Source organism: Galeopterus variegatus, unplaced genomic scaffold, assembly GCF_000696425.1.
Source record: "Galeopterus variegatus unplaced genomic scaffold, G_variegatus-3.0.2 Scaffold1627, whole genome shotgun sequence".
NCBI classification, from domain to species: Eukaryota; Metazoa; Chordata; class Mammalia; order Dermoptera; family Cynocephalidae; genus Galeopterus; species Galeopterus variegatus.
The window spans coordinates 77,946-91,052 of NW_007727738.1; the positions used below are offsets into that span (position 1 = coordinate 77,946).

The 13,107-nt window shown below is 43.7% G+C and overlaps 1 protein-coding gene across 1 annotated transcript in view; it reads right to left on the minus strand.

Annotated features, from left to right (window-relative positions):
* The window catches only part of GLB1 (galactosidase, beta 1), a 94,641-nt gene that overhangs the window by 65,804 nt on the left and 15,730 nt on the right, over nt 1–13,107 (minus strand). Inside the window, exons 2-5 of the mRNA XM_008578083.1 lie at nt 7,759–7,928; nt 5,779–5,929; nt 5,143–5,203; nt 3,483–3,577 (exon numbers count right to left, since the gene is read on the minus strand). Of these exons, the coding sequence (XP_008576305.1) occupies nt 3,483–3,577; nt 5,143–5,203; nt 5,779–5,929; nt 7,759–7,928 (477 nt within the window). The remainder of the gene's footprint in view (nt 1–3,482; nt 3,578–5,142; nt 5,204–5,778; nt 5,930–7,758; nt 7,929–13,107) is intronic.

Consider the following 13,107-nt stretch of genomic DNA (forward strand, 5'->3'; position numbering starts at 1 on the left):
ACAGTGGGAGGAAATGGGGTATATGACCAAGGACACCTGGGAAGCTTCTAGTTACGTGGGGGTTCACACTACCGTGATTCATTATACTGCACATTTATGTACGTGTGCCGTATTTCATAATTTTAGGAAAAAAAAGAGAAAAAGAAACTACCTAACCATAAAATTTCAACCTGCACATGATACAAAACAAATTTTTGTGATCCTGGGAATACATGGTCTTTAAACATAAGCACGAGAAACTGTGAGCCCTCAGAAAAGAGATGCCCTGACAGAGGGTGGCCAGAACAGATGGTTAAAGGAAGCTTCCCCAGAGAGGCAGCCTGAGGTAGCTCTAGAAGGAAAGGCGCGGAGCTGGGGAAGAGGAATGGGCAGAAGGCATTCCTGTAAGAGGCAGCCCATTCGTGAAATTGCCAGGAGCCTGAGGGCAGAGTTGGAGATGACGGGATGAAAGATGAGTGATGAATATGAACTAAATGCCACCACTGTTATCTGCAAGGTCCTGTCCCTCAAATGGTTTTGTGAATGATCATTCTCTCGGAGAGGGTCCCTCTGGCAACACTTTCATATTATGGGTTCAGGAAGCAAAGCAGACTATAGCTAGCCCGCCCAGTACCCAGTCTTCGCTGGTCTTGAAGCCAGACCAAAAAAGGAGGCATTTGCTGCTCACACAGAGTAGAAAACTCCCTTTGGGTGATTGGCCCTGATGCTTTGATAAGTCCCATGAAAGTTCCTTTGGAATAATTGAGATAAATGCTAAGAAAAAGTTTGCAAATACCGGCAAGGTTTCCCCCCCTCATTTTCTTTTTTTCCTCTCTTTTACTAGGAGCTACTTCAATGACTGTGTCTCCCTTTATCATTTGGCTGCCAAGAAGTTGAGAGCTAAATTTAAGAATCAGCTCTAGCAACAAAGGGGGCCCAGAGCACTGCACTCCGTATTCTTCTCTACCTACCCCCACACCCCAACCCAACAATCTTACTTTTTCAAGTCTTATTTATCCATTATCATCATTGTATATATACATATATATGTATATTTTTAAAGATGACTGGTAAGGGGATCTTAACCCTTGACTTGGTGTTGTCAGCACTACGCTCTCCCAAGTGAGCTAACTGGCCATCCTTATATAGTGATCCGAACCCGTGGCCTTGGTGTCACCAGCACCACACTCTCCCAAGTGAGCCACGGGCCAGCCCTATCATCATTGTATTATATACCTTAAGATAAACAGGCTTGTAATAAATGCATACAGGTAATTTTGTTAGGTTTTGTGAGAGAGAGAAAAGCACATTTGCAAGGCAGCCTAGAATCATGGTCACAGGCACAGGCATCAGAGGATCAGTTGTGCACATGCAAATCTGAGCTCTGCCACTGCCTAGCTGTGGGACTCCACCTATAAAATGTTTTGTCATCTGTAAGAGACTAATAGTACTGCCTCGCCAGGTTATTATGAGGTTTAACTGAGTCAGTACATGAATACAGCACCTGGCATCTAGTAAGTACTCAAAAAGCAAACAACTAAGACCGTACTTGGGTTCTATGTTACTGCCAGTAAGAGAAAAAATGAGGTGTGCAAAGGCTAGGAGTGAGGGTAGGGGAAACCTACAAACAGAAAAGGGCTTGAAAGACCCACAGAAAAAGTCACATTGGGATTCAGAGGAACACTGACTTTTCTAAAGAGAGGGTCAGCAAACTTTTTTAGTAAGAGGTCAGAGAGTAAATGTCTTAGGCTTTGCAGCCACAAAGGTTTCTGTCTCAACTACTCAGCTCTGCTACTGTAGTACAAAAGCAGCCATAGGCAACACATATAAACTAATGGTGTGGCTATGTTGCAATACACCTTTATTTACAGAAACAGGTAGCCGGTTTTGGCCATGGCTTGCAGGTTTTTGTTCTAGAGTAACTCTCTCATCCTGTAAGCTCCTCAAGCACCATAAACTTTTTAAAAGTTGTTGATCTTCCAAAACAACAGGGATAAACAGACATCATGATGAATACCTCGTTAACTGGATGAAGTAAAGTTGTGGGTGTAAGATTGCCCACTCCTAGTTATTTTCACCTTGGATATCATCAATAGATGATTGTGGCTTTACTTATTTTAGGTACAAACTGAGATAAACATTCGCATATGCAAACCATCATGATGGCATTGAGTTAGCTAATCCCTACAGAATGAAACATTTGCATATTTGACTGAATCATAAGGATGAATAAGGCCCTGGCAGGGCTTCCTGCATCTGTAGGACTACAATGTTGAGGGCCCTAAACATTCTCAGGTAGGGATTTGAACCTTCTGGTCTGACTCATTTTCACGCTGGCCGCAGACACATAGCTCCTCAAAACTCTCTGGGCACAAAGAGAGCACCAGTGTCACGAACTGAGGTAAAACTATCCCTCGACTTGAATTAAGACAGAGATAGAAATCAGCTTGCACAGAAACCTTTACACACAGGAACACTGTCTACCAATCCCCCAGGTCTTTCTTATCCAATTCCAGAACCATTTGGTAGGTGTGTGATGTGGACGTGGATGATGTGACTTCATGGCTGGCAGGCAGACAGGGGGAGCCAAGGAGACTAGAGAGACAACTAACTGGTCAGGGATGGAACAAGATAAACTGCCACATGTGCTTCACAAAAGGAGGCACCAACCAAGGGTTCTAAGAGTTCCATGGAAGCCACTGACGTCACCTGGGATGGGTTTCTGGACAGAGGGAGACTGTATGTGAACTTCCTCAAAAGACAAGCAGGGCGACCACAAAAGATGGTGCACAATGCAAGTTTATTGATATGAAAAAAAAAGCTTATGACATAAGAATGAGGTGAAAGAAGCCACACAGGAAATTGGTCATATCGTATGAATTTACTCCATAAAAAGGAAGAAGAAAAAGAAGGCATAGAAAAATATTCAAGGAAACTCAGTCTTTGCAGACTATCAGTCTTTGCACAGCCAAGAACCATGGAAGAAACACGGTGGGGGCAGGAAGCGGGAGAGAAAACATAATGGCCCCAATTCACCACATCCTCTTTCCATTCCTCAGTTAACTTCCTCAGTCAGTTACTGCAGATACCAAAGTGTTTCAGTCTACACTGCATCCCTGCAGCCAGAAGGTGGTGTCACATGACAGAAAGAACCAGCTCACAGGGTCAACAGAACAAGAGTGCAATCCTGATTCTGCCACCTGCCAGCTGGGTGACCTTGGCCAAGTCACTTAACCTTTTCAAACTTCTCCATTTAAAAGAGAGGGTGGTTGGAAGAATTGAATAACACTTGTAGGGCATCCAGCACAGAGCCTGGTACACAGCAGACATCAAAAAATGGCAATGCCTTCCCAAAATGCAATTTAAGTAAAAGCATCATCTGTGGCATCACCTCTAAAGGAACAGACTTACGAGGCTCATGTCTGCAATGCCCCTACCATTTATATAATGTAGATGGATGGAAACCTTCCCCTCTCCACACCCATGCTTAATTCCATGGTTACCTGCACTGTTATAATTGGCCCTCCATTCTGATAGAGAAGAGGCTTTATTTTGGGTAGAAGGACTCCCAACCACTTGTCCACAGCTGCAAGGTAATCTGGAAAACAAGACAGGTGTAACACCATCACACACCTTTTAGTACAAAGAGACACCAGTGCAGCCTTATTACATTGGGGCTGGCAGCAGACATAGGGATATACAAGACTCAACAACTACTTTCTGAAATGGGGGCAGCTACACATCATAAATGTCTATAACGATTCATTATGCTGCACATTTATGTACGTGTGACATATTTCATAATTTTAGGAAAAAAAGAAAAAAAAAAAACAACTACCCAACCATATAATTTCAAGCTGCACATAATACAAAACAAATTTTTGTGATCCTGGGAATACATGGTTGTCCCGTATTCCCAAAACACAACAAAAGTTGTCCTGCCATGTAGTTGTCTCGTTAGCTGAGCTCCACAGTGGACAAGGATCATATGCCTCGTATCTGCCCTTGGCACAGGACACAAAGGCAATGTTTGCTGAATGAAGAAAAGAGTGACTGAATGTCATGTCCTTCTCTCAATCACAGTAGGGCTTTTTTTCTTTTTAAAATTAACTTCTTTTTTTTTTCCTTTTTGTCTTTTTTCATGACCGGCAACGGATCGCAACCCTCAGTGTCGCGCCTGTACCAGACCGAGACCGGCAACGGGATCGCAACCCTTGGTGTTGCCCCCGCACCTCGCTCAGCCAGTGAGCGGCCGGTCTGTATGTGGGATCCGAACCCTCGGCGGGAGCGCCGCCGCGCTTCCCAAGCAGCGCACTGTAGGAGTGCACCACCGGGCCGGCCCTAAAATTAACTTCTAATAAATTATATATTTACATTGTCAAATGGGAATAATAATAGCACATACTTCATAAAGTTGCCATAAGGGTTAAATGAGATAATACATCTGAAAGCACCAATAACATACTAAGAGTGCAAAACACGAGGGTAGTGCAATAAGAGGGAAATATACACAGAGCATGATACACTACACTTTTATTCAGTAAACTTAATCAGTGATAACTGCTGCTATAGTAATCTTCACCACCAACACCACCTCCACCATCACCACCATCCTCAAGAGAAACTGAAGTCTTCAGAAGATAGAAATGCAGCTAAATGGAACCTTCTGATTGATCAGGTTTATAGCTAAAATAAACTCTAATGGTTAAAAAAGACAAGCGAAAAAAACTATCATTCACATATCACTATGTGAACATAGACGAAGAAATAGAAGGCAACACAGCTACCAGCAAGCCAGTGACACCATCCCAGAAACTAGTTTGCCATTTTGATAAGCTAGGTGCTGTCACTGGTTATGTAATTAATATGCTAAGTATGCACAAAGAGCATTGAAGTTAGTCGGTCAACCACAAACTGGACTCAATGCCAATTCAAAGAGTTACCCATTTATCAGCAAGATCTGGTCAAGCAGTTCAAGAAAGCCTTATTTCCTACAGGTTCAATGTCTGGTGTTATACAGTGGACGATGATTAACACTCAGACTTTCACTAAACTTTCAAAAGTATTTGTGCAGAAGTAACTCAGCCTTCAAAATACCTGGGCCTTTTGATATAAATTATGTAAGCTTTCATAAAGTCTCTCATGATATCTGTGACAACTTACCTGGGTCAGAAGAGCGGAGAACAATAGATTCTTTCTCTAATAGCCACGCAGGGAATCCTCCCTAGGATAGGAAATTAAAAAAAAAAAAAAAAAAAAAGAAGCCATTATAATGTCCATTTCATGAAAGGTTCTTAGCGGAGATTAGAAATTACCATTAGCAGTGATGGGAAAGAAGAAAAACTTCAGAGAGAAGGGGTATTTATTTGAGATGGGCTTTCTGGTTTGTAATTTTCAGGGAAATTATAAATTGGAACATAGTAAAATTAAGATCACTCTGCACTAATGCAATATTTTGAGAACCAAAGCCTGTTTTACACAGATTATTCCCTTGATTTCACAACTACCCTGTGAGATAGGCACAGCCAACATGATTAACTGCTTTTTACAGATGAGTAAAGTGAGTTATGTGAATGACTACCCAGAGGACCTATGCTCTGACCCTTCCCTGTCCCTCTCCACCTGGACACCTTCCCAAGGTGACAGACACCTGTGCTGGGTACAGTCACAGGCTCCAGGCTATCTGGAATTGCAGTCTTATTTAAACTGCTCTAAGCCACTCTGCCCCAAACCCCCTGGCTGCCAGCCTACCCCTGTCCATGCACACCAGGCAGGCAGAGCCCCTCCGGCCACACTCACCATGTCCCACTCCGCACAGATGTAGGGCCCAGGCCTCAGGATAACCAGCAGTCCCAGCTCATGAGCCAGCTGAATAAAATGTTCTACATCATGGTCCTCAGAAAACTGGTACTGTCCTGCCTGGGGCTCGTGAAAGTTCCAGGGCACATACCTGCCGAGACACACACAGCCCTTTCCTGGACACTTGGCAGAGTCAGAAGCAGGAGTGGGGCGGGACGGGGGAAGGAGGCCTTCTTAGGCCTGTTGCCAACACACGGATCAGGAGGAGAAGAAGGCGGGAAGGGCATTGTTAAGAGTTAAGCAGAAGGACGACTGCATTTCCTTTCCAACTGGAAATGGAGGACTGTCCAGCCGGCCCACCCAAGGCTTCTTCATTCTCTGGGGGGAATATTTTGTTTGACTTTCTATTTACTATCGATTAGAGGAAAGACTGAAGTTATAGATTAATTTGTAGATTTTTGTTTGGTAGAGATACAAATGATTATTACCAAATAGAGAGGACAACTCCAAAGGTCACTGTGTCATTGCCTTGTTACAATATTACCCAGTTTATCTCTAAAGACGCCTTTGTTTCAGCATGCCTCTCTTTGCTGAGTCAGTTTCAGGAATTTACCTGAGGACAAGGCTTATTTCCCCTTCAGGGCTCTGAAAAGGACATCCCAAAGTACAGCGCTTTGGCATGCTGGGTACTTTAACTGCAGGAGACTGAAAGGCCTCCGAAGCAAGGTCTCTCTGACCTCCCTGTCTCTGCCCTTCCTTCTCTCTCTAAGCAAGTTATAGAAACCAGAACTCCTCTTCCCCAAGGCAGGTCATACAAATTAGAACAAAGAAAGCCATAAAACCTAGAAAGCTCATTCTCTCTCTTCTCCCTTCCTTGAAGACCCTCATTCCAGAGGGGTCCTGCCCCAGGCCCAGGAGGAAGGAATGTTACACAGAGAGGCTAAGAAGAATCTGAGCAGATGGGCCTTGCTGGGTTTCCCCTCTGTCTATTATCATTAGATAATACCCTTTTGTCCAATCACATTTCTACATGGCTGCCCATTCTGCATTGAACCTAAGCATAAAAATACAGGTTTTTTTGAGCTGGCTGGCTAGCTCAGTTGGTTAGAGTGTGGTGCTGATATCACCAAAGTCTGGGGTTCGATCCTCATATCAGCCAGCAAAGAAAACCCCCCAAAACACAGTTTTTCCTGAGTCATTGGGTCTTCCTTTCTGAAAGCTCTTCTGTCACATAAAACTTTGCTTAAAAACGTTTGTTATGGGGCTGGCCCATGGCTCACTTGGGAGAGTGTGGTGCTGATAACACCAAGGCCACGGGTTCGGATCCCGATATAGGCATGGCCGGTTAGCTCACTGGGTGAGCGTGGTGCTGACAACACCAAGTCAAGGGTTAAGATCCCCTTACTGGTCATCTTTAAGAAAAAAAAAAAAGTTTGTTATTGCTTTTCTCTTGTTAACCTGTCCTTTGTTATAGGAATGTTAGCTGTGACCCTTGTGATGGGGGACGACAGGCATCGTGCCTTCTGCCTCACACCCCTTAGAGCTGAAAGAAGCTATGGCTGCCTGCAGACACCTTTATGTCGTTAAAATCCTAGCTACACCTCTGATCCGATACATTACCTTGGGCAAATTTCAGTTTCACCAGCTATAAATGCGAACAGTAATACTCACCTCCCAGAAATTGAGTCTTTCGTGTACAGTGCCCGGCACCTGGTAAATACTCAATCACTGCCACTTCACTCTCTGCCTTTTAAAGCTAATATTTATTTTATGATTTCTGGTGACAAAGTTCAAGACTGGAAGTGGTTAATTATCTGAAGAAGGGTCCACGAAGCTCATGACAAGTCTCAACCAGAATGCCACACTGGACTATTTCCCATTTCTGAGCAGTGAGGTGGTGCACAGAGAAATGCAGCCGTACCCGCTTCTCCCGGTGTGGGTGTTGAAGACCAGGTGAGAGCCAAGTGCCCTCCTACTTACGTCTGGATGGCGTTCAGCCCAGCCATCCTCATCTTCAGCAGCCGGTCCTTCCAGTAGAAGCGGGGCACACGGGAGTAGTGAATGCTTCCCGAGATATAGCGAAATGGCTGGCCATCCTTGAGGAAGCGGTCCCTGCTGTAGTCGATCTTGAACGTCCTCTGGGAGGCATTCTGTGGAGCAGGGATGGGACCATGTGAGAACTTCCAACATCTGCATTTCAGGAGTAGACCCTGTGACAATGGCAGATGACTCCCTGTGCATTTAATTTGCATAATACACTGATGGAGTTAATGCTTGGTTTCTGGGCTTCTAAACAAATCACTGCCAAGCCAGTTCACTATATGCACTCAGGTAACAGAAATCATCCAGGAGGATCCACATGCAGGATTCTACAGGGCTTAGCTTCCAGATGCCAGCGGCGATCTGACAATCAGTGGCCGAGATGATATTCCAGTGTGCTGCTCATGAGGCTTGGGAATGGAACACACACACACACACACACACACACACACACACACACACACACACACACGCACACACTGCATCCTTGTGGCTGTGACCTATCTGAGCACTAGTGTGCCTCAACAGTAATGTTACTGGGATCACCAAGATCCATTAAGAAAATTCTAAGGGTAAAATATAGGGCAAAAAGCAATGGATCAAAAGTCCAAAGCCTGGAAGCTCCATTCTAGGTGTTGCTCTGAGTACCGGAATGACCTGGGCAAGCTCCTCTCTAACCCTACATCTCCTCATCTGTAACTTTCCAGGGTATTGACTAAAGGAACTCCAAGGCAATATTTTTCAAATTGTGGGCTGTGACTAAATTTGTGGGTAACAAACTCAATTTGGGTGGTCATCAGTAGTTTTTAATGAAAGAATAGACAATGTAAGAGTACACTGCATATAGTAAAGTATTACTTTATGAAACTTTCGTTATACACATATATGTAGAGTAGCATATGCATGCATGTCTCTACTGGATTGCAAGTAAGATGTGTTTCTAGTAGTCAAATAAGATTTTAAGAAACACTGCTTTGGGGTCACTTCATGAGCTAAATTGCTACGATTTGAAAGGGAAGACTTCAAAGGGGGCCGACTGTTAGGCAGAGTGGAACACTGCCCTCTAGTGGATGGAAAAAGGCAGCAACAGACCACAGGTGTCGACGAGACCAGGGTTCCAAGAAACCATCTAATTAGTGTCTTTCATTATGAGTAAGATTCTTTGGGCATCTTTAGGCTTTCAAAGGTCACAGTACTAGCTTTAGTCACAGCAGCATCACAGTCTGTGGTAGCTTTGGGAGTTGCCCTTGAAGCCATATCTGAAAACAATTCTGAGAGCATGAGTCTTAGATCACACACACATTGCCTGAAATGCAACCGGGGAGATGAAATTAAACAACTCAGATCAGAATGCACAGGGACAAATGGAGAGCTTCACTGTACGTACATTACATCTCACTAAAGCTAATCAAAAACGAACAAGTAAATAATTTAATAATCATTTTTAAAAAGGCAAGCACCAATTTAATATCATATTATTCTTCTAGTAAATAGGCTTTAATTTCTACTCAAAGGCAAGAGTCCCCTGAAAAAACTCACAGAAATATAAAAATTATTTAGAATGGATGATTAGCTCTAATGGATGATTTTGAAAACATTCTCATATGTATATGACTAAGTGCTGAATAAAGGTTCCCTACAAGTTCAAAGGTGGCCCAATGAGTTGAGGAAATTCTTTGGATAGGTAGAAAGTGAGCTAATATAGTTTGGATACGCTTGTCCCCCTACAGCTCATATGGAAATCTGATCCCCAATGTGGCAGTGTTGGGAGGTGCTTGGGTCATGGGGACAAATCTCTCATCAACAGATTAATGCCCTCCCTGGGGTTGGGGAGGTAGGCAGGTAGAGTTCTCACTCTATTATTTCCTGCTAGAGATGGTGAAAGGAGCCTGGCACCTGCCTTCTCTCTCTCTTGCTTCCCCTCGCCATGTGATCTGGCACCTGCCAGCTGCCTGCCGCTTTCCGCCATGAGTAGAAGCAGCCAGAGGCCCGTACCACATGTAGTTGTCCCAGAACTGTGAGCAAACAAACCTCTTTTCTTTATAAATTACCCAGTCTCAGGTATTCTGTTATAGCAATGCAAAAATGGACTAATACAGAAGCAAAGCAACTTTAGGCAGAGCTAGGAGAAGGGAAGGGCTGTTTGAAATCCACTTATCTAAAGGAAGGAATTCAGAGGGAGGCTGGCGAGAAACGATGGTGGCAGACAGTGGAAGTCAGCCTTTGTCCCACGCAGAGTGGGGCACCATCTTTGCCTTCAAATGACCTCAAAGTCCATCCTAAATATCTCCCTACCATCCATTTCCAAATATCACCAAGCACCTATTATGAGCTGAGTAATCACAGAAGGGAACCACACACATGTGACCACAACCCTGACAAATGATGACATGGACTCAAGCAGGCTGTCTGAAACTTAATTACCTTGGGGAAAGGTCTTATGATCTGATATCGACATCCAGCTCCGAAGTAAGGAATATATATAAATTCCTGAAATTTTTGATGTACCCATTAATGTATAACATGCTGGCTTTAAGTGAAAAAATGAGCTGTTTTTGAGAGTAGCTGAGGCATGAAGTTTACTGCCTGTTCTGTGTGGACATTTCTAGCATATATGGTGTAAACTGTAGCCAATAATTGTAACGTTTGTATTTTACCCACCAGTGAAACTGGGACAACTCCACTATGAGTCCCTCTCCCCTTTCCAAACTTTCCTGTGAAATCTTTCCAGCCTGTAACAGACTTCAGAACACTCCCCAATTCTGTAGGCTGTGTTTCCTGGGTTGGTCCCCAAGCTTGGCTTTCAATAAACCTTTATAAAATTATTTCTGCCTCAACAGCTTTGATTTCAGTCAACACCCCACATGAAGCTTCAATCTAGCATCGAAGAGACCCAAGTGCTAACACAATGAGGTCCAGGTGGTGAAGTAAGTGCAAGCAGAATGCTGAAGCAGAAATAAATGGCACGGGACCTGCAAGTTGGGGGCAAGGGCAAGTTTCTCAGAGGAAGAAACACCCCAAACTATGGCTCTCAATCTTAGCTGCACATCAGAATCACCTGTGCAAGCTTTTAAAAATAGCAAAGTTGGGGATGGCAGGTTAGCTCAATTGGTTAGAGCAGGGTGCTGATAACACGGTCAAGGGTTCAATCCTGTTACTGGCCAGCTGCCAAATTTTTTTTTTTTTTTTTTTAAAAGGAAAAGAGCAAAGTTGGACCTCGCCCCCAGACATTCAGATTTTAATTGGTCTTGGGTGGAAGCCAGGCACTGGCCGTTCTTAAAGCTGCCCAGATGATGAATTTGTACAGCCAGGGTTGAGAGCCACTGACCTAAGCTCAGTTCCAGGATGAGGAAGAGTTAGCCAAGGAGGAGGGCGACACAGACGGAGAAAACCGTGTGTGTGAGGACTGGCAGAAAGAGGGCAAGACCACATGGAGGAGCCACAGAACCTCAATACAGATAAGACGTGGCAGCTGTCAAAGTGGAGGAGGTGGCAGAGGCCAGATAGAATGAGCTCTGATGTCTAGGTTCAAGGCCAAGACTTTCTGCCAAGAGCTGTGGAGCTTTCTGCCATAGCTTTATTCATAATAGTACAAACCTGGAAATAACCCAAATGTCTATAAACAGGAAAATGAATAAATTATAGTATAATTCATATTATGGAATACTGGCAATAAAAAAACCCAAAGTACTAGTATTTGCAATAACATAGATTAATCTCAAAAATGTTGAGTGAAAGAAGCCTTACACAAAAAGGTTTATACGGCATGAACTATTTATAGGATGTTCTAGAACAGGAAAATCTAATCTATGGTGGGAAAAAGAATCAGACAGTCGTTACCTGTGGGAGAGTGGGGACAGGTACTGCATGGGAGGAGACACAAGGAAACTTTCTGGAGTAATGTTCTGTAGCTGTATAAGGGTTTTGAATTATGCTGGGGTAGGCATTTGTTAAAATTCATCAAATAGTACACTTAAAATTTGTGTGTTTCACTGTATGTAAATTTTACCCTAAAATTTTAATAAAAGCTATTAACAAATATTGACCTCTAGTTAATGATACTCATGCTGAAGTATAAGGACACTGATGTCTGCAACTTTCTTTGAAATGCGCTCCAAAAATAAGATGGATCAATGGATGGATGAAGGGATGGACTGATAGTAAAATGTTAATGGTAGAATCTGGATGGTAGAATCTCTCAACTCTCTATATGTCTAAAAATTTTTCCTACTAAAATTTGACACAAATAGAAAAGTGGGCTGATAAAATACATTATGGTTTGTATGGTACGTGTATTGTATATGCATGTATGTATTCACACACAAACACACACATATAATGAAATATTATACAGCTCTTGAGAATGAAGTACTCTACACTTGCCATGTGGAAAGATCGCCAAGACGTATAGGTGAAAAGAGAAGGGAGAGAAGTGCTTTTTAAAACATACCCACATCAGCTGCAGCTCTGTGGACAGTCTTGCATGAGCTCAGAATGCTTTGTGCAGTGTCTCAACTCAAACTCACACCTCACGTCTTTCTGTCTTTATGCCCCAAATACCAGCAGACCTGCTCTACCCAGGAGCACTGGGGAGTCCATCCCCTGGCAACCATCAACCAGTGGGGGACAGAAAGGGTGGGCGGCTGCATTCACCTGAGTTCTAGGCAGACAACTCTGGAGACATTTCATGTACTTCTCAGGAGGTCTGGGCAGAATCATGTCCCTGTTGCCCAGAGTGCTAACCATGATACACATTCTTATATAGGCTTTCCCTTCTTTCCACTGTCCCTCATTCTTGTGCACTTGGGTCACCTCTCAAACCATCTACACCCAAGCCTTGTTTCATGTTCTGCTTCCAGAGGAACCCAAATTCAGACCACTGGTACCAGAAATGGCCTAAATAGCAGATCCTCAGGATGAGTCTGTACCTGGATTTCTCATACATGTCAAATAGCAACAAGAACCCTGTAGCTGGTGCTAGTGGGGCCATGATACATCAGACACAAATACTGACGCCCTCACCTATGCTGGACTGGGAGGAGGTACGGGTAGATGGGGAGGAGTTGGCATCAGCATTATCTCTACCCCTGGAATGGGGGAGGGGGTAACTGGTAATTGTAAGGATTGTGAGATTTGCTGGCTTTTGTTACCAGATTTGGAAGCATTTAAGAAAGAGATTGATTGACAGGCTCAGGTCAGCCATTCACTTAGGGTATTTTGTGAATGCCAGAGGCTTCTGTGTCAATGTTTAAAGAAACCCACCTCTCTTGCCAGAAAAATAAGGCCCAG